General features: G+C 34.6%; 1 protein-coding gene across 34 annotated transcripts in view; it reads right to left on the bottom strand.

The window, feature by feature from the left end:
- LOC115215841 overlaps window positions 1-22,557 on the bottom strand; it is a 342,340-nt gene that overhangs the window by 65,357 nt on the left and 254,426 nt on the right. For all 34 annotated transcript variants that reach the window (XM_036506128.1, XM_036506141.1, XM_036506110.1 and 31 more), the window contains one exon: window positions 491-1,351. In XM_036506128.1, the coding sequence (XP_036362021.1) occupies window positions 491-1,351 (861 nt within the window). The remainder of the gene's footprint in view (window positions 1-490; window positions 1,352-22,557) is intronic.

Raw genomic sequence — 22,557 nt, 5'->3', positions numbered from 1 at the left:
AAGCAAAAGAAACATATTTTTCATTGAATGTAAAAGCTGATTAAAGGAGAATTCGGAAAGCAGAACAGACGTGGGATTATGTTCAAGTAAATTATCTTGAACTTGGGTGATAACAAAAACGGTGAATTTTTCTGCAACTGTTATTCCTGTTATTATCCAAAAAACAATTTTCCAAGATTAACTCTATTTTATTTACAAGTTATTAGCATTTGTCTTTTAAAATACTTGATAGACATTCAAAATTAGTCTTTAGTAAAATATTTTTTACTTCCATAGTTATTAATATTTTTCTCAAAACCTTTTCATTTTTAGTTAGAAAGAGTCATAAAAAACATTAATCGTGATATGTTTTTAGTTGTAATTATCAAGTATAAAATATTTCAGCAAATTCAGGAGATGAAATTAAAATAGTGAGTTGAAAGTTTTAGAGCAGAAAACAGCAAGGTTTAAAAAATATAAATTGCAAAGCTAAGATAATAAAAATTCTAACCTGTTTTCTTTGTTTGTGAGATATCATCTTTTGATGCAAGATCCGTGACAAAATAGGAATCAATCGGCTGTTCATTGTCTGACCCATCTGATGAGGGTATATTCCTGGACACAGAAGATGGACTTAAAGGAAACAATTCTTGTTCTGACCCAGCATCTGCTTGATAAGACGTTGGAATTTTACCACTGTCAATTGAGGCAGAAATGTTTTGTGTAGTTAGTGCAGAGTGGCTACCATCAATGGATTGTGACATATTTTTTGGAGAAGATGGATTAGATTTTGCCAGATCTAAAAGTCGTGGTTTAGAGTCAACCTGCAGTGATAAGCCGGGTGATGAAAATTTGGGGCTACTTTGTTCAATTTCATTACTATTAGATGAGCTTCCAGCCACATTATTGCTTGGTTGCTTTTCTTGTGCAAAATTTGACACTGGAGAAAGTTTTTTGTGGCCATTCTGTTCAACCCCCACGTCTCCTTCAATAGTTTTGTCTTGTGTGGACAGAGATGATGTTGATATGTTTCCAGATTTTTTGGCAGCAGAAAGTGTTGGTGAGGTGGCTATGGAAGAGCTTGAGTCACTGTCTGAATCTCGATATGGCCGACTACTAACCCTCTTAACACAAACGCGTTCTTTCTCTTCACTAGGGTTGCCGCCTCCATATGACCCAATGAGGCGAGACAGTCGGAAGCTGTCTGCTTCAGAAGGAAAACCAACACGCTCTACATCTGTGTCATGCAGTGTTGAACCTCCAACTGGTGAATTCTCCTGGCTACTGTCTCTTTCCAGTTCATCAGGTGGTGGTACACTTCCATTTGTTATTGCTCGACGGATTTCTTCTGTTACAGCTTTGCCAGCATTTCCTGCACAAAAGGAAAAGATTGGAAATTATATTTTTAATTAAATAATTTTAAAACATAAAATGGCATGCATGATATTTATTTTATTTGCACTGTGTAAAACCTTATTCAAAAAGTCCAACATAAGAAAATCATGATGTGAAAAGAACCAGCAAATACCAGTAATCATACCACAGCAGCAAACAGTAGAAATGTTGTTGCATAGCCCCAAGTTAGCCCTGATTCAGCTAAGAAAAATTCTAGCTGTTGTAACTCTTTTTTAAATATGTATTTAGTTCCACATTATCCAATGTGTAAATATCAAAATTTTCCGTTTAGAGGTTATTTTCAAACAACTCCGAGACCTATGAAACAAAATCGATCCTTTTAAAGCGTTCATATTTGAATTAAACTACCCATCATAATTTTAACACCAGTTTGATATAGAAATAAATGTAAAAGTTAATTACTTGATTAATTCCCTCTGAATTGTTGACTCTATTCAAAATGAAGGGAAGCTCAAGCAGCAAATTTCATAAGAAGTATTTGGTAATAGTTTCATATTATTTCACTTGAAAATCTCGTCTCAATACTTTAAAATACCAAACTACATTTTAATTACAAATTTGCTTGGTTCACTACTAGAATATCGTTCTTCCCTCTTCATATATTTTCTGCTACAACCAGCTAAGTAGAACAGATGTTCAGAATCACTAAGTGAAACAGGTGTCCAAAATCGTTAAGTAGAACAGGTGTCCAAACAAGTATACAAAACAATGTCAGTAACAATATATGAATTCTTGATTTTTTTATTTTTTTAATATATAGGTTAACACCTTATTTACTGGGCTGATATATCTCAAATAAGTCATTTGAGATCATTACTACATACTTATCTGTTATTACTATAAGTTTTCCTCTTTCTCGTGGCTAAAACTTGAACGTTTGTAATGAGTTGGAGCAGTTTTGTGCATTATATTTCATGAATTTAGTGTACTGAAAAGCTAATATACACGTGGTTCTTTGCAAAGTGAACCAGTCCAGTTTGCCATGATTAATAAACAACCTCTCAAAATTAAATCAATTATTACATTTAACAACACTTGAAAGCTATGAAGTTTCAAGTTGTGAAACAGAAATAAACTCCAAACTTTAGCATGTGTGGCTGATTTGGAGAAGAAGGAAACAAATATTACTTCCAATAATTGTACAGAACAATGTCAAATACTTAAAGAAAACTAAGTCAACTTTCACTACACTCACTGTTTTGACAAGGAATGAGAAGAATCTATTATTTTACTTTTGCAGAAATTATGTCAGTTTTTCCTAATATTTGAGTATGCTCTTGAATGAAATGTAGAAATTGGCAATATTTGAACAGTTATTGAAATTTAAGAGTTATCATTTTTTTCTCTCTTTTGCACAGTTTTAAGCACAAATAAGTACCCTTAATTAAATTAACAAGTTCAAATCAAAAACAATTTAAAATAGAATAGAACACCCCATCATCTCTTTAGTTAACTGCAAGCTGATACAAAAATGAAGTTATAAAACACATAGAATAACTATTTAAAAATAATTCACAATTAGCCATTTTGATAATGATTTGTTCACCTCTTTAAGGGAGTAATTATAGTCAATTAAAATTGTTTTGTATTACTACTAATATGCCACTGTACTATTTAAAAATATATCCTGTTATCCCAATAAGGACCATTAAGTTGAACGGTTGTATACTGTCAACTTAACGTTGACTTCCCATAGAGGGAATTACACCACTGCTATTTAACCCTAGGAAACATCAATGTCGGCCTTGACACATTTCCTATGTCTTTATGTTTACAAGGGGGAGACAAGCACCCCCAACAGCTAGGCCTGCATCCAGAGTCTTGCTCGTCGTCAGTCTGGAGTAGCATGGCCTGCTAGCTGAAGATACCTGTCTAGGCTTTGTAAACATATATATATATATATATTTTTTCAGTGAAGTTTATTCTCTGATCACCAAAATTAGAAATATTAAATTTCTAAATATCTCAGAGAGATATGAGTGGTGGTGGAACGATAGAGTGGTTGTATATTATCAACTTAACATGACAGTCCTAATAAGGACCATTAAGTCATAGTGATAATAATAATTTCTTCAGTATTGGTACAGAGCCTAAAAACTGGAGGGAAGGGTTAATTAATTAACAGGTACTTAAGTTTATGAACATCAGACAGAGGAAAGGCATATCAGTAATAAAGAGCCAAAAGAAACAACACAAGGCAGTTTTTCCCAGTACTCTGATGATTATGCCAATACTGTAACTAATAATTGCTATTTGTTATTTAGGCTCAAAGCAAGCAGTCCAAACAAGAAGAGGTTGGTCAATTCCATTGATGCTCTACATTAACAGAAGGATAAAAGGCAAAGCTGGCCTTGGCATGATTTGAACTCAGAATATAATAACCCTGAGTACACACAATGTTAGTAATTTTGAGGCGGGAGGAGCTATTACATCAATCCCAGGACTTGGTTGGTACTTTATTTTATTGACTGAAAAAGAATGTGAAGTTGACCTCGTCAGGATTTGAACACAGAATAAAGCAATAAGTGCTTCAAGGTATTTTACTGCAGTGCTCTAAAGAAGGAGAGGGAGGATGAGGAGGAGGAGGAGAAGAAGAAGAAGAAGAAGAAGAAGAAGAGCAACAAATGATTTATTATGATTTATATTGTTCTTGTAGCTTAAATTACATAACACTAAATTTGATTGGCAACAGACCAGAAAAGATGGAACCGAAAAACATTTAACAATCCTTGCTAACAAATTGACACTGGATCAGTTTCCTACTGACATATTTTATTTTCTTGTTTATTGGTAAACCAGATTGCAAGTACTCTCTATGCACAGCATGCATGAAATAACTACAATGGTTGCAGGACAAATAGCAATGGCAAGCAATCTAGACACATACATACTGTGACTTTTATAGCAGTAAAATATAACATATTTTTCCCTTTGAAAACTACACAAGAAATGTGTGCAAGACTGATAGTACAGTTATTAAAAAACTGAAGACAGTTGTTAAAACCATAAAACTCTTGGAAATGTAACTTGATATCTTAGTCCTAATAACAATAATAATGATTTTTAGCATAAGCACAAAGCCACAAACTAAGCAGGGAAACAATCAATACCTTAGTAATTAAATCATGCCTATTTTATTATTCCTTAGAATTATGAAAGATGACATTGGCAGGATTTGAACACTGAAGATAAAGGATTATAAGTCAATACTATAAAGGATTTTTCACCATCCCTCACCCACTTCTGCAATTGGTTGCATCATTCGACAGAAGATTCTTCAGAGTTTAAAGGAAGAATGTAAGCATCATTATCATCATCATCATCGTTTAACGTCCGCTTTCCATGCTAGCATGGGTTGACTGAGGGTTGGTGAACCAGATGGCTGCACCAGGCTCCAATCTTGATCTGATAGTTTCTACAGCTGGATGCCCTTCCTAACACCAGCCACTCTGAAGAATGTAAGAATGGGTGCATTTAATACTAGTTATTTTTAGCCCAGGCATAACCATCTTTTCTTTACTGTTCAGAGACAGTATATCTAGGACTACATTATCAACTATGTACGTTTCTTTTTTAAACAGAAGTGTGTAATTTGAGGGACATTTAGCAGCTATTTCTAGCAGGATATTTGAGAAGAGAAATAGGATAAAATGACTAGGTTATGTAGTGAAGAAAACTGAAGGTGACTTAGTGGGAGAAGAGATGGAAATGAACATTTAATAAAGTAGAGAAAGGGCAGAATTGAGAATGGCACATCTAAAGATGGAAGAAGAAATGAGTGCAAGGGGGGGAGGGTGTAGAGGATAGGGCAAAACAAAGAAGATTCCAATAGAATCCAGGAAAAATGGTCTTGCTATTTCTAGCAAGTCAAATGAAAGATGGCCTTGTTATTTCTAGCAAGTCAAGTGACTGTATAGAACTATTTTCATTGGCTAGTGATAATCTAGGGTAACATTTTCAGAATATCACTTCTTAACATTTCAAAATTAGTCTGAGCTGGGTGCAGATTCCTTCCTCCTTCTGTATTTATTTTCACATAAAACATTGTATTTTACGATATTCCATAGATTATATAACTTATCTCCACTACTAACGTCTTACTCTACAAATGCCTCTCAACATTTCAGTATATCTACTCCACACTTACTTTCTATTCCCATTAATTAAAACACTTTTATTATAAGTAACAAATAAAAAAAATGAGGCATGCTTCATTATATGCAAAATGCATGTATACATGTATATGCATGTGAAGTCTGCATCAGAAACAAATTAGAAAACTCTAATGAATATATTACTTGTTAGAAGCACATTTATATAAGAGAGAGAGAGAGAGAGAGAGAGAGAGAGAGAGTAATAATAAAAGCAGTAACTTAGATACCTATAAAAATATATATATATAGTTATGAAACATAGTAAAAACATTGATTCTTGCAAACCATGTAGAATTAAAAAGTAAAAGAGAAGATAAAATTCTAATGAAAGAGCCACTTATCAGTGGGGAAAAAAGAAAACAAATGCAAATTGCAAAAAGGAAAAAAAATCATTTGTCTTGTAATGAAAATAAATAAAAGAAACACTAATAGATTGTTAAGTAAACATTAACAAGATGAAGATGGTAAAGAAATTTCACCCTGAGGGAGAAACTCGTATGGAGAGTTGTAAAAAGGTATTAAATGGTTTATCAACAACATTTCATTGATTTTGGGTTGTTGTTTTTTTACTAACCTAATTCAACAAAAGCATGTTTGGTTATGGTAGACGCTGGATGAAAAAGTGTTTTTTTTTTTATCTTTTCTTGTTTTGAAAGAATTTCACATTAGATTGAAGATCCATGATTTATGTTGAAATTCCTACTTTATCAAAATGTTTTGTAACTTTTACAAAGTTAGACCAGAGACAGACAGACAGACAGACACAGCGAGTTAGAGTAAGAGTATGAAAGTAAGTGAGATAGTAAGAGTGTGAGAATGAAAGAGTGAGCAATAAGAAAGTGAGAGAGAGCAAGTATGAATGCAAAAACGAGCAAAATTTCAAGAGTAAGAGTGTGCAAACAAGTAAGTGAGAGTGTGAGATTGAGCAAAGTTTTAGAGTGAGAAGTAAGAGTGTGAGAATGAGCAAATAAGAGTGAGTGCAGATATAGGAACAATTTCATATATCTAAAAGCTGTAATCAATCAGTTTTCTGTGAATAACGAAAATTGAGATTATAATAGAAGAATCCCAAGAGAGTATTACTTTCATGATTCTCCCTCATCATCAGAGTCATCAACGTTTTTACATCCACATTTTCCAGCTAGGTTGCAGGAAGAGCTGCTGAGGTAGCATATTCTGTGGCTGGATGACTTTTCTTCTGTTACCAACAGCTCAACTATTAACAAGCAAGCTAATATTTTTCCATGGCCAGATATGCTTCCACAGAACACTAGAAACAAACACCACCGTTTGTATGGCAGGGATGCCTGCGTACAACTGCTGCACGGTGTCCAGAAAAACAGACAAGAACACACACACATACTTTGCTTTGTATTGGACAAATAAGAAAGGAGTGCTCACTACATGTTGTAAAGGATGTATAGAGATTATATATATATATATATATATATATATAGAGAGAGAGAGAGAGAGAGAGAGAGAGGTAGGTAGAGAGAGAGAGAGAGCAGGCTTCTTTCAGCTTTCATCTATCAATCAACCAAATTATAAATGTGTATGTGCATGTGTGTGTGTGGTGAGCTTCTGTATAGTTTCCATCAACCAAATTTCACTCATATGACATTGTCAGTTTCAGGCTATAATAAAAGATACTTCCTCAATGTCACATGCAACCTGAAATCCATGTTGCTGCAAAGTGAACTTCTTAGCCACACAGCCATGCCTGTACATGTGGTGTTTAGTAATATGATTGTAGATGATAGAGGAGAAACATTCTACATTTAAAGAGAAGATGAATATTCTAAGGTTGGGAAATATGATTTAAAAAAGAACATCTGAGAGAATGTAACAAAAAGAGTTAACTACATTTCTTTCATCTAGAATCTTCTGAGAAAGAATATTATTTCAGAATAATCTCTAAAACTTATTTACTACAAACACATTGTGTATATTTCTCTTGTTTGTGGACATAGATACTAATATATTTCTATAAATGTTCAAGTGTATCTATTCTTATTCATATTAATTAATACTTCATTAACAAATTTGCTTATATATAAAAGCTTTTATCCACCGATCATGTAGGCTTCAGTTTGACGAGGTTTCAAACCAGTTCATACGAGGGGCGTTCAATAAGTAATGCCTCTGACCCACTTGCAGTTGTTTGATCTAGCTGAAATTTTGCATGTGCAATTATTCATATCTTCATAGATGAAGTGGTAAATTACAGCTATGAACTAATTGTGGTTTCTGATTTACAGGTGTTTGAACTGAGTCAAGTGTGAAATGGAGCCTGTTGAGTGTCGGGCAGTGATCCACTTTTTATATTTGAAAAGACGCACACCACGGGAGACTTTTGATGAAATGAAAGTAACTTATAGTGATGATGCCCCATCATATGACCTTGTAAAACGCTGGCATTGTGAATTCAAACATGGTCGGAACTCTGTGGAAACAGCTCCCAGATCTGGTCGCCCCCTACTGCTTTTGATGAGGCATCTGTCCATCAAGTTCAGGCTGCCATTTTGGAAGATCGACGCATAACTATTCGCCAAATAGCCCATGAGGTCAAGATTAGTACCGGGTCTGTGGAAACCAATCATTCATGACCATTTGCATATGCAAAAGGTGTCTGCCATATGGATTCCCAGGTTGCTCACACCTTTCCGGAAGCAAGAACGCGTTGAGTGCTCAAGGACGAATTTGGAGATGTGCCAAGAAGATGAGTCAAAATTTTTCAAAAGACTGATTACACAGGATGAAACCTGGGTCCATCACTATGATCCAGAGACAAAAGCCCAGTCAATGCAGTGGAAGCACCGTGACTCACCTCCTCCAAAAAAGGCAAGGGTGCAGCCCTCAGCTAGCAAGGTCATGCTCACAGTCTTCTGGGACCAGGATGGAGTAGTGATGACAGATTTCCTGGCAAAGGGTACCACAATTACAGGAGCCTATTATGCTTCACTTTTGATGAAATTAAGAGAAGCTATCAAAATCAAGAGGCGGGGCAAGATCAGCAAAGGCATCCTCCTCCTGCAGGACAACGCTCCGGTCCACAAATCGATGGTTGCCAGATCAGAAGCACAGGCGTGCGGCTATGAACTCCTCCCCCGTGCCCCTACTCTCTTGACCTTGCACCCTCAGATTTTCACCTCTTCCCAGCCATGAAGTTGTTTTTGAAAGGAAAGCGTTTCCCAGATGATGCAGCCTTGATTTCTGAAGTCACGTTGTGGTTGGAGGACCAAGCTGGGGTCTTCTACAAAAACGGTCTCCAGAGCTGCATCAAACAATGGGAGAAATGCGTAACTCTGGGTGGTTTCTAGGTAGAAAAAGACTAATAACTGTGCCAAGTTTCGTTGCTCTACTGCTATGGGAAGTGGGTCAGGGGCATTACTTATTGAACGCCCTTCGTAAGTGTCACTAATAACAATCAGATTTCCTTTTTAACCATGTAAATTTTGTGAAATTACTTCTTAATATCATAGAATTATGAATGCTTTTCTTTGAGAGTTGCTAGAAATTACCACTAAAGGAATTTTAATTACAGAATTTTGATCATATGCCACATGGTACATCACTCTTTGATTCATCAAAATTTATGCCATTGACCCACTTGAATTATTTCCCTTTGTTTCCCTTTGCTACTATTAATAGTAGCATTTCCAATATCAAAATGTGTGTGCTTTTAATGTCAAAATGTATGTATGCTTTTGTGTCCAAATGTGTATGTGCCTGCATGAATGAGTGCACATATGTATGCAACTGTGTATAAGTGTATGGGTCATAGATAAATAGATATTATTTCCAAAGTGGATGTTTACAAATGCTGACTATGGTATAAAATTAAAAACATATGTGTGCATTGATAGAAAAGTGCACATACATAGATGAATGCAAGCAATCATACATTATCAAATCCCTTGCTGAGTGGAGAAAAATATACAAGAGCACATAAGTTCAATCTCATTGTCTATTGATCAGAACGCAATTCTCATTCCCCAACAGGATATTCAGAAGGCTGTTTGGTCAACCAATTAACAATTTATTACTTCTCTACAGCTTAAGGCATCATAAATATTTCAAAACAACATGGCTTCAAGCCTTTCACAAAAAGAAATCGATTAATATATTTGCTTACAAGCATTTTGGTGCACTATTAAAATATGAGAAAATTATACACTGTTGGGTTTTGTGTTAAAACAGAGAAATCTGAAATGTCCCATCATCATTATTACCATCACGATTATAATTTCTATGTCTATTTTCTTTTTCCATTACGATGATAATATGATGACATGAATTAGTAGAAACCTAAGCTTTATGTAAATGGCTCGTGGATGATATTATAAAACTGGGTGAGTGTAATGCATTTTAAATATTTCAAATCTGAATTGCTCAAGCCCAACGGTTTTAAACTAATACAATGGCTTATTTCAGCAAGTATCTGTTATCGAGGAGATAGAAATGGTTATGGAGAAAATGAGAACTGAAAAGGATTGCATCTTGCCACAAAGGATTCGTTGTGTGATTTATAAAGGGAAGACACCAGGTGAGGTTAAAAGATACTTGAGTACCTTATAAAACCTTAGATTAGGAATCTGACAACAGAATCTCCCTGTTAACATGAGGTTAAGAAAGTCATGAGCATAATTTTTCTTTCTCAGGCACATAAAAAAAAAGGTCTGTTAAGGATGGCTTGAATATATCTGAGTTTAATATGAATAGACAAATTATGAGCTAACTTCTCAGAAAGCTGAAATAAACAATTTGATGTAAAAATGTTGATTTGCAATGAGCTTAAAGGACATCCATAATATATTCAGTTGGAATAATACAAATTATGTAAGAATGCAGAGTGTCAGTCGTTTTTGGTTTGATAACCAATAGCCGAGATAAAAAATATGGAAATCTTATTGATAAGTAGCTTGATATGATTGGAAATAAGTTCTTATGGAAGAACTAACAAATGGAGACACATTGGATAATGGCACTGCTGTTAAATTGTACCAAAAGAAATTTGAATACTTATTATTATTATTATTATTATTATTATTATGATAAATACAATGATTAACTATTTCATAGTTAACAAAGGTAGACACACATTTTCCTCTGGCTGCCATTATTAGCTTATTGAAATTCTTTCTCTCTCACTCTATCTATTTATCTATCTTTGTACATATACATTATATGTATGGGTGTGTGCATTGCTAGCATGGAAGGCAGATGTTAAATGAGGATGATGAGTATATATCATATATAAGTATATATGTATATATACATTGCAGAATGGAAAAATCAGTTGTAAAAATGATGACAACATATAAATTGTGTGTATGTATTACACACACACACACACACACACACTGATGTCATGCACATTCAAACATACAAACCAATTCACAATAATGCCAGGTCCAGGTTGCAAGCAATCTGCATTTTATTTTACCTATTTCTATTGTTATTGCCACCAGTTTATTGTTACACAACACATGAGTGAAAAGTTATCAGCAAACAGCAGCAAAATACAAACGTCATAGCAAGTGAAGAAAACAACAAAGATTGTTTGTGCCCCAGTTTTGGTGGTGTTTGGTGAAGAAATGCCTGACTCAAGAATATAAGACAGTCTCAACTGAACACATCAAATAAATGACACTAATCTTATGAAGACAAACAGAACAAAGGAAATCTTCTGAATCCATCAAAATTATATTCGACTGATGCTGGTTTTCCTGCTATTGGTGATGTTGGTGCTAATGGTGACGTTGCTGTTGTGGTTTTTGTTGGTATTAGTAATAGTATTGATAGTTGTAATGCTGGTAAGTTCTTGTTCTGTTCTGGTATTGTTTCTCATTGTCTTTGTTGCTATTGGTTACAGTTGTGATGCACTCTCAGAAACTCTGTTCTGCAATGCTTGAATAGGTGTACATGATATATACATATGTTGATATATCATCATCATCATCATCATCGTTTAACGTCCGTTTTCCATGCTAGCATGGGTTGGACGGTTCGACCGGGGTCTGGGAAGCCAGGAGGCTGCACCAGGCTCCAGTCTGATCTGGCAGTGTTTCTACAGCTGGATGCCCTTCCCAATGCCAACCACTGCGAGAGTGTAGTGGCTGCTTTTTACGTGCCACCAGCACAGGTGCCTGGCGAGGCTGGCAATGGCCATGATTGGTTGGTGCTTTTTACGTGCCACCGGCACGGAAGCCATTTAAGGCGGCGTTGACATCGGCCATGTTAAGATGGTGCTTTTTACGTGCCACTGGCACAGGGATCACAACTACAATTTCCATTGATTTTGATGTACTTGACTCAATAGGTCTCCTCAAGCACAGGGTCGAAACAGTGTTTCTTTATTTGCCACCTGCACAGGAGTCAGTCCAGTGGCACTGGTAACGGGCGGGTGCCAGTTATAGGATTTGGTTCATATATATATATATATATATATATATATATATATATATATATATATATATATATATATATATATATATATGTATATATATATATATATATATACTATAGAGTGCACTTTTTATATTACTTGTTAAGGTTATCTCTACAGATATTCTTTAGAAATTATAGCCAGCACTGATTTTTGTTACTACATTTCGTATACAAGATGTCAGATGTTAATAAATTATGAGACTGAAGATGAGAAAAGGGTACTGACTTATAGAAACGTTTAATATACTTTATAGTATATTATGGCTGCATAATGAAATACCACATACCTACAAGTCATTAGGATTTATGTACCAGCCTCCAGGAATGCATTTAGTATGTAAATTGGTATATCCGTTAACCAGAATCCACTGCATACAGTGGCTGTTTAAGCAATGTGTACAAGGATGATTAAAGGGTGGGATAGGTGCTGATGAAGGGGAAAAACCTCATCTAAATATGGTACGTACACACATTTTTCTTTTCTCATCCTAACATACTTGTGGCTATTTCATTAAAAGATTTAAGACTTTTGCAGGTGATCCCTATTTCAAAACCTGGAGTTTTTTTTTGAGAGAGTGTAAGAGAGAGGGGAGAGAGAGTGAGAGAGAGAGATTTGGTTGCTATTTTGAAGTCTCACATAACTTATAATTTTTGTTGTTGCATGTTGTGAGTTGGATAGGAAATTATGTGATTTCATCATCATCATTTAATGACCATTGAATGGGGATGATGAAATCACATTTTCTTATCCAACTCACAACATGCAACAACAATTATAACAGTTTTATAGGACTTCAAAATAGCAACCAAGTCTCTCTCTCTCTCTCTCTTTCTTCCTCATAAAAACTCCAGGTTTTTAAAATAGGGATCACCTGCAACAGTCTTAAACCTTTGAACAAATGATATAAAAATGAATCTTCCTAAATTTTCTTTTTAATAGTGAGATTTTGCAAGTGTGTGTGTGTGTGTGTGCTTATGTTCATCTGAGGTTCGTGTTTTTTCATTTACATTTTTGTTTGTATTTTAAAGTCAATATAATTGTTCTCAATTTCTAGATTCTAAATGAATTGACAATGTTGGTTTGAGTGGTTGATAACATTAGTGGACGTGATCATTCCCTCAGGCCTTGGGTGTATGTTTGTGTGTGTGTGTGTGATTTCGTTAAGTTCTCGGGGCTTTTGGGTTATGCCATTTTTCTTTTGTTTTCTAGGATCTTGAAAAAAAGTAGCTGAAACTTGTGGTCTTGTATTTTGCTTTGTTCCCTTGTCTAAATTTGTGACTGTTGCTGCTTGTTGTGGTGGTGTTAGTTTAATACCTTTTCTGTAAAGACACTTGAACATACCTTCTATATAGGCAACGTAGCCTATTTTCATTTTCTCTGATGGCATATATAAATTTTGCTTAGTGAGCTGCTTGAAATCAAACAGTATTTGAATTCCAAAATTTTCCAAATTAACAAAATACAAGGATAAAATAACCACTACAAATAATATTCACTTATGGTCTAGTCTTCAAAAATATAGGAATAAGGGAATACAGAAATAACAAAGAAATCATATTCTAGACAGTACTAATATGAGAAAAAATGTCAGTGAGGCCTCATAAATATGCTACTGAAACTCAAAGAAATTCCATGAAAAATACATAGAGTTTAAATTTAATTTCTTTTATTTTATCATCCCATTGTGTGCTAACACACTGAAGCAGGAAATACTCTAAAAATATTACAGCAAATAAAAGAATTCTATGCTTTGATCTTTAAAAGTGCTAACTATAAAGGTCAAGGATTTGTGAGACGGTCCGAATTTTGATCATAGAATAAAACTTCTTTGTTGTCAAATGTTTCAACCAAAAACTATGAATAATTAATTGGAACAGATTTGTTTCTTCCTGGCAAATTTTTAACTTCAATTTTCCATGCTAACAGAAATTGACTGATCCTGTAAATTAATGTTTTCACAAATTGCTATCCTTTATGCAGCAGTGATACCCATATTTGGGTTTGTCAGACTACTTTATGTTCATAGGAATAGATTCCATCTGGGAAATGTAAGCTGTCAAACTGCAAGTGGATTTCTAGGCAGTTTAATGCTTCACTGTTAAGATTATCTCCCTCTCTCTCTCTCTCTATATATATATATATACACACACACTCTCTTTTACTCTTTTACTTGTTTCAGTCATTTGACTGTGGTCATGCTGGAGCACCACCTTTAGTCAAGCAAATCGACCTCAGGACTTATTCTTTGTAAGCCTAGTACTTATTCTATCGGTCTCTTTTGCTGAACCGCTAAGTTACGGGTTCTTACGCATTGGTTGTCAAGTGATGTTAGGGAGACAAACACAGACATATACACACACACATACCTATATATACATATATATGATGGGCTTCTTTCAGTTTCCGTCTACCAAATCCACTCACAAGGCTTTGGTTGACACTTGCCCAAGGTGCCACGCAGTGGTACTGAACCCGGAACCATGTGGTTCATAAGCAAGCTACTTACCACACAGCCACTCCTATGCATATATATATATCGATCACCATAACTAGAAATCGAAACAAAAACACCAAATGTCACTTCCATATCTTGCATCTAAAGCATGACCTAGTACATTCTGGTAGACTTTTTCTTCAAATAGCTGCAATCAAGCAACCAAGTCCTCAATTCCATGTCATTTTGACTCTGTTAATAACACCAATGTAGTTAAGTGGTCTTTACTCTCTGTTAGAGCGTAGAGGTTTCCAAAATATAACACATGACTTGGTGTTCAGTACAAAAATGGTGGCCAGCAAAGCCTACCCTGCTTTGAGCACCAATAATAGAGATGGCTGGAATGTGTCTATAAATCTCCTCGTTGGTTTTGTGCTTACACCATGAAAGGTTTTTAATCTTCACGAAAAGCTTAAGGCATATATCAAGGCAATCTTGAAGCTAATTCACAATTCAGGAGAAAAATGCTCTTTACACTAAAGAAGTAATTACAAAATGTCAAAAATTCTGCAGAACAAAATAACATAAAGAGAGAGTGTGTGTGTGTGTGTGTGTGTGTGAAAGGAGAAGAGAGAGAGAGAGAGGGTGGAAAAAAGAGATAGGAAGGAGAAGAGAGAGAGGAAATGTAGTTAGGACTGAAAAGAAATCACAACTCACAAATATTTCCTCTAACCCTCCCAAAACAACCAAATTTCTAGCCCAGTTATTATCAATCTCTTTATACTTGCATTACTCTTATGTGCAACAGAAACTTGCGTGTCATCACTAAATGGAGGGATTATGAAAACCCATTATTTTAATCTACCAATAATAATAATTTCTTGCATAAGCACAGGGTCAGAAACTCGATGGGAGGGAATGGTTGATCCTACCAATCCTGCCACTCGACTGGTACTTAATTTATCTATCCCAGAAAATTGAAATGTAAAGTCAAATTCTGTAGGATTTGAACTGAGAACATAAGGGACTGTCACTAAATACTGCAATACACATAAGCTACATCATCACCTTACTAACATTCACGTTTGTAGAGCAACAATGTTGTATGGATATATTAAAAATATAATTAAAACCACTCTAGAGGTACATCGAATTCTTTGGACAAAGTACAGATTTAAAACTAACATTTAATCCACCTATTTATCACTGATGTTAATTAATAAAGCTGGAGATATTTAGAAATGAGTAAAAATTTCCAATGGAGATGAATATCAATTGAAATGAAACATTTTCAAAAATTAACTTGGTTGTGAACTCAGTTGCACCAAGAACTTAGTGCAGCACTACAATCCCTTCAACAACAACAACAACAACAACAATAATAATAATAATAATAATAATAATAATAACAATAATAATAATATCAACATTAATCAATGTTGGATTTGTTGATTCAAATAATTTAATTAATTCAAAAGTGACAATCATGTGGTATAATTAAATTCCCATACCATTTTATTTATAAACTAAAATATTTGCATTTTTTTTTACCCCTTCATAAATATTTCAGAAATCATTAATAAAAGAATGAAATAAAATAATCTTTACTCAGTAATTATTCATAGAATGAGAAATTTAAATTTTATATTTTTAAAAATTTCACCAATTTTCCTAATATTCTTTCTCCAATATTTGTACTTTAAAAAATTATGCTAAGGACATCTTGTTAAAAAAAATCTATACTCATACCAGCATGGAAAACGGACATCAAATGATGATGATGATAAACTCGTCTGATTTATTTGAATACTAACAAAAACCAGAAAGGCTTGTAGTTATAAAATCACAAATTTGTGAAAGTAGTAGTCATAGTACCAATTCAAGAAAGTAAGATATAGCATTGATGGAGAGAAGTAAAAAAAAACTGTAGATGACACAGACAGGTGAGAGAAGAAAATGGCAACCAGTGACAAGATTTAAGAACCAGTAACAAGACACAAAAGCAGATGCATAAAATAAGAGGAAAGGCAAGTAGAGTAGCAACCACCAATAAGATACAAGGAGAATGTCAACTAGGCAAAATACAAGGGTTGTAGCAACCACTGACAAGACAAAAGGGAAGTGGCCACCACAGTTGAGATTCAAAAGCAGTGGTAATTACTGAAGAAGAATGGCAAAGAAAGATACAAGATTTATTGCAAAGGGAGTGATAATGGCAGACGTAAATGCAAATGTAGAGCTTAACCACTGACAAGATGCAGGAGAAGTGGTAAACACTGACAAGAATCAAGTGGAATGCCAAAAGCAGTGGCAATCACAGGTAAGATATGGAATTAACTACAAACATGTAGCAGGAAAAGTGGCACCAACAAACAGATGAAAAGGAGTGATTGAAAGCTACAGGTAGGTGCCTGAAACAATAGTGACCCTTAGGTAAATGAAACAATAGTAGCCACAGTAGTTAATTGAAATAATGGTAGCCACAGGTTGGCAGCTGGAATATTAGGAGCCACGTGTAGATAAGAGGAACAATACAACTACAGCACAGGTAGCTAACTGAAACAGTAGCAGCCACAGGTTGGTGACTGAAACTGTGGCAGTCATAAGCAGGTGTTAGTAAAGGAAAACTATAGACAGAAGTCAGGATGGCATATCATAACTCTAGTCAGAAGCCAGAGTACCAGAATGAAGTGACCGTAGATGGAATAGTGATGTATGATTATTTGAGAGAATATGATTTTTACAAAGCATACTGACAATGATTTTTACAGAAAATCAGAGCCTAAATTTTCTAAATACTGATTATGGAATTTAAAAATTTGAAGGATTACCTATCATATCTGTTATGTTGTAGTTTATGGTGCAAGGTGATAGAATATAGCAAATTTGGAATCAAATGTGAAGTATGACAATCACAAAGACAAACTGGAAAATTAAGAATGACAGCTAAAAACAGTAAGTTGAAAGTATGATAGTCAGAAAGGTGGTGGTGACTGGGCAGTGCAAACAGGACAGAGAGGTGCTGTGATGTCTGAGAGTCATAGAGAGAAGCTGGGAAGGGAACTGTAAAAGCTACAAAAATGAGATGGGAAGAGTCACAGAAAAGAGTCATAAAGTGATACGTGATAATCACAGAGAGGAGTTGAGTAACAAAGTATGAGAGCAAAGAAAAGAGATGAGAAGTGAAGTATAAAAGTGACAAACTGACGAAATAAAGTGTGACAGTAGCAGAAAGAATCAAAATATGTTATGTAGGTGCATATGACACTAAAGATAAATATTGAGAATTTAAAGAACTGTATTTAAAAAAGATAAAATGATATAATACTATAAAAAGAGGATTTTTAAAAAGGGAGTAAAAGTCATCAAACAAGTTTTAAACTATGATTAACTTTTCATAAATAAATCAATGCAAAACAGAAAATAAGAGGTTGAGGAAGAAATTTAAATTTTCTTGTAATCCTTTTAAAATCCGTGGAAGATTCTAATCATTTTCTCTTCAATATTATGAAAATGTTGACAATTTAATACATAAAGAACTTGAAGAAACTTATAGAAACATGTCAAGCTATAAATAATAAGTGGAAGAGATGAAAGGAACAATAAAATGGAGTGACAGCTATATCTGTCTATATTTTTTAGAAATTTTATTCTTAACATGTAAGTGCTGACAGCAATTATTTCAATACAATGATAGAACAATTAAAAATAGGAGTGATGCAGAAATATTTATGAATATCGAATTGAATAACATGAATAACATAATTTTTCAGGCAGCATACAAAACCAATCCTACATCTCAATATTCAATGTTTTTATATCATGCATTAGCCCAGGGTGCTCCAGCATGACCACAGTCAAATGACTGAAACAAGTAAAAGAGTAAAAGAGAGTATATTATGCATTTAGCCCCAGAGTAGCCCTAATAAAGTAGATTGACTAATTTGGTAAAAAAAAATTTTTTTTTTAAACTATAGGCCATAACACAAGAACCTATGAAAGTGAGTTTATTTCAATCAATAAAACTAAAAATATTGAAAAAGAACCAACTTAACTACAACATTATTCTGCTGTGGTTCATATATGTAATGCTTAAACTATGGAAGGACATCAAAGACAATCATTTATACACATCATTTATACACACAACATTTATACTCTTCAAAAGACAACTGGCCAATAAACTTAAGAACAAAGTTGAAGATGTAATCAATTCCTCATAGGTTCATCATTTATATTTTTCTTTGTACAATCAACTGATAAATAAATATTTAAAATTATGATAAGTATGCTAGTGATTTTTCTGTATATATTTTTAGAATTCATGGCTTGATGGGGCAAGTACTAAACTTCACTCACTGGACTGATAGCAACTTTCTCTGATATCAAAATTTGGATGTAGTACTTAAGAGCCAGCCATCATATGTGAATGAGCATGGTTTGGTAATTGTTTTAGGTTCCTATGTAATTGCATTGCTGACAATGACAGGCAAACTAATATAATTGCAAATAAGCATAGACACTTTTTAACTCACCACCCTATGACCCACGGGCACATTCAGGATATGACAGCTGGAGAAGGGAGATGGCTACACTCAGCTGGCACTCATTTTCAGCTGAGTAGACTCAAGCATATTGAAATGAACAGTCTTGTTCAAGGAAGTAATATGTAGTCTTGTCCAGGAATTGAACTCCTTAAACACTAAACCAATTTCTTAAAAATAACAAATAAACAAGGACATTAGGAGAATTGTATATATTTTAAAGGACAAACCTATCTCTTGCATGATATCCTGGTGACAAGAATTTTAAAAAAATCTTTTAATCAGGAAGGAAATCAGTATTCATGGCCCTTTAAAGAACCTCTAAGACTAATGGCAAAGAAGGAGAGATGGAAAGGGAAGGTAGGGAGGTATTCTCAAACTGAAGACCTACCTCAAATAGTGTTGAATAGTGACTTAATAAATCTGAATCCAAGTAAGCCAGTCAAATTTGAACTGAAAATGCAAAGAAATGGAACTAATACTACTAATGTTCTTGATGATGGCAGTTTTATCATGTCTGAAAAACATGAAGAAGAGCAGCACAACCCCAAATAACTATATAAACTGATCCTTGAGCAGCAGAGCCTTTCTCCCCACTGCGCTTAGTAGTTTTCTCCCTGCTTACACTTAGAGTCAGTCCACACAATCTGATCCCACTCTTTAGACTTGAAGGTCAGACCTTAGTGGCTCAGTGGTTGCAGTGACTGGCAAGCTGCAGGTTTTACATTGGAGCAGCCTTCTAAGGGAATTGCTTTACAGAGCTGGAGAGTTACACCTACTCTGGTTTAATGCTCTTACATTTCTTATTTCTTTACTGCCCACAAGGGGCTACACACAGAGGGGACAAACAAGGACAGACAAATGGATTAATTCGATTATATCAACCCCAGTGCATAACTGGTACTTAATTTATCGACCCCGAAAGGATGAACGGCAAAGTCAACCTCGGCGGAATTTGAACTCTACCAATCCAACATTGAGAAGTGGTGTCTTTTTAATCAATCTTCGAAGAATAAAAAACAGAGTTGACCATGACAGGATTTGAACTCAGAGCACAGTGAATCAGAATAAATATTATGAGGCATCTTATCCAGTTCTTTAATGACTCGGCCAATTCACCAGACTCAAAGTTGAAATCAATAACAAAGCATAACTGTTGGGTTCAATTGAACATTACATTAGTTTTTCTCTGATGAACATTTGATTAAAGGTTGCAGTATATTATAACCTTTAGGAGAATTTTCTGTAATACAACATTAATTTTAGATGAAACCATAAAATCTACACTTCCCATAAATTTAACCATATTAATCATAACAAAATTAACATCCGGGGGATTGATAATTCAGAATGACAGCAGAAAGTCTTTGATCTAGCTAAACATTAGCTAAGTGGAAATGACACTGGAAGAGAGAAGCAAAAGTAAAGTTGTCTTCCAAACATTTCTAAATTATAGCTTTATACATAAAAAATACACTTCCAAACTCATCATAAACATCCTTGAAACCTGCCCAAAAAGGCATAAAATATTACTGAAAGATAAATACTGAAAATAATTATATCAATAATACTAGATAAAAATGATAGATATCTTTAAAGATCTTAATATTATTAATGCATTTATATAAAAGACTTATAATAATAGTCAATATATCTAGATAGGCGCAGGAGTGGCTGTGTGGTAAGTAGCTTGCTAACCACCCACATGGTTCCGGGTTCAGTCCCACTGCGTGGCATCTTGGGCAAGTGTCTTCTGCTATAGCCCCGGGCCGACCAATGCCTTGTGAGTGGATTTGGTAGACGGAAACTGAAAGAAGCCTGTCATATATATGTATATATATATATATGTGTTTGTGTGTCTGTGTTTGTCCCCCTAGCATTGCTTGACAACCGATGCTGGTGTGTTTACATCCCCGTCACTTAGCGGTTCGGCAAAAGAGACCGATAGAATAAGTACTGGGCTTACAAAGAATAAGTCCCGGGATCGATTTGCTCGACTAAAGGCGGTGCTCCAGCATGGCCGCAGTCAAATGACTGAAACAAGTAAGTAAGTAAAGTATACAAGAGCAGCTTCAATTGAATTCAATACAACATTTTCATTGTATTTTACTATGAACCTTTCTCACACATGTTTATGAGAGATACAATGAATGTAGATAGTATCTATTCATAATTCAAGTCTCATCACACTGGACAAATGACATAGTTCTTTGAGCCTATCAGATCTGCTGGTCATCAAATATCTAGGAATCTTCTCAGTATTGTTACAATAGCCTTAAATGATCAAATAATTATAGGCATTTATATATATATATATATATATATATATATATATATACTAATACAATTGTTCGTTTGTTTTCCACCTGCCTTCGTCTTTTGTTTATTTTCATAAAGCTTCCCGTTATATATATATATATATCATCATCATCGTTTAACGTCCGCTTTCCATGCTAGCATGGGTTGGACGATTTGACTGAGGACTGGCAAACCAGATGGCTGCACCAGGCTCCAATCTGATCTGGCAGAGTTTCTACAGTTGGATGCCCTTCCTAACACCAACCACTCCGAGAGTGTAGTGGGTGCTTTTATGTGCCACCAGCACGAGGGCCAGTCTGGGGGTACTGGCAACAGCCACGCTCAAATGGTGCTTTTTATGTGCCACCTTCACAGGAGTCAGTCCAGCGGCACTGGCAACGACCTCGCTCGAATGATTTGTTCACATGCCACCGGCACAAGTGCCAGTAGGGCAACACAGGTAACAATTACGAATTATATATCTATCTATATATATATATATATATATATATACAGCAAGCAATAAGAATACTGTGTACTTAGTAATTTATAAACTCTGCTAATGTTATAAAAAATACTATCTGTAAAATCTACATAGCTTTCCATGTTTGAATAAGTTAATAACAACAGCTATGTGAGATTTTGGAGACCTCCCTTTATCTCATCAAATAAAAATGCAAGCAGAACAAACTAGAACTGATTTTCCCCACAACACTACAAAACTGGAAATATCCTAGCCTATATGATAGGTGTAAATGCTTGACACAACACTGCCATTTCTCAATAAATCTTTACCAAATTTGGCATGACCGTTTAAATGCATCCCAAAATAGTACATATACAAAAAAAGTGTTTGAGGCTCTCTTGGTGTAAAACAAGGAGGAGTCAAAGAAAAGATATAGTAAGTTGTTAAGAGTGAGAGACCAAAGAAACATAGGCAGTTGTGTAAGAGTGTTAGTAGGAGGTACAGAAATATTCTTAAATATGTTTTCCGTTTGTGATAGTGAACTCTGTTTTTCTTTCCCCTTCAGTTTCTATTTAATCTTTTTGTGCATCCCACCTCTGATACACATAGACAATCTTTCTCAATATATATTCATATATATATATATATATATATATATATATATATATATATAGACCTCGAACCCACAAGAGAGACAGAGACAAGCAGAAACAAGGAAAATGCCACTTGTATTTGAACACTATACAAATATTCTTTTAAAGAAATTTTTCTTTTAATTTTTCTAAATTTAATTATTTAATTGTTACAATTGAAAA

This window comes from Octopus sinensis, linkage group LG9 (genome assembly GCF_006345805.1).
Source record: "Octopus sinensis linkage group LG9, ASM634580v1, whole genome shotgun sequence".
Classification (NCBI taxonomy): Eukaryota; Metazoa; Mollusca; class Cephalopoda; order Octopoda; family Octopodidae; genus Octopus; species Octopus sinensis.
The sequence above is the reverse complement of the archived record's forward strand: the minus strand, read 5'-3'. Positions and strand labels throughout refer to the sequence as shown.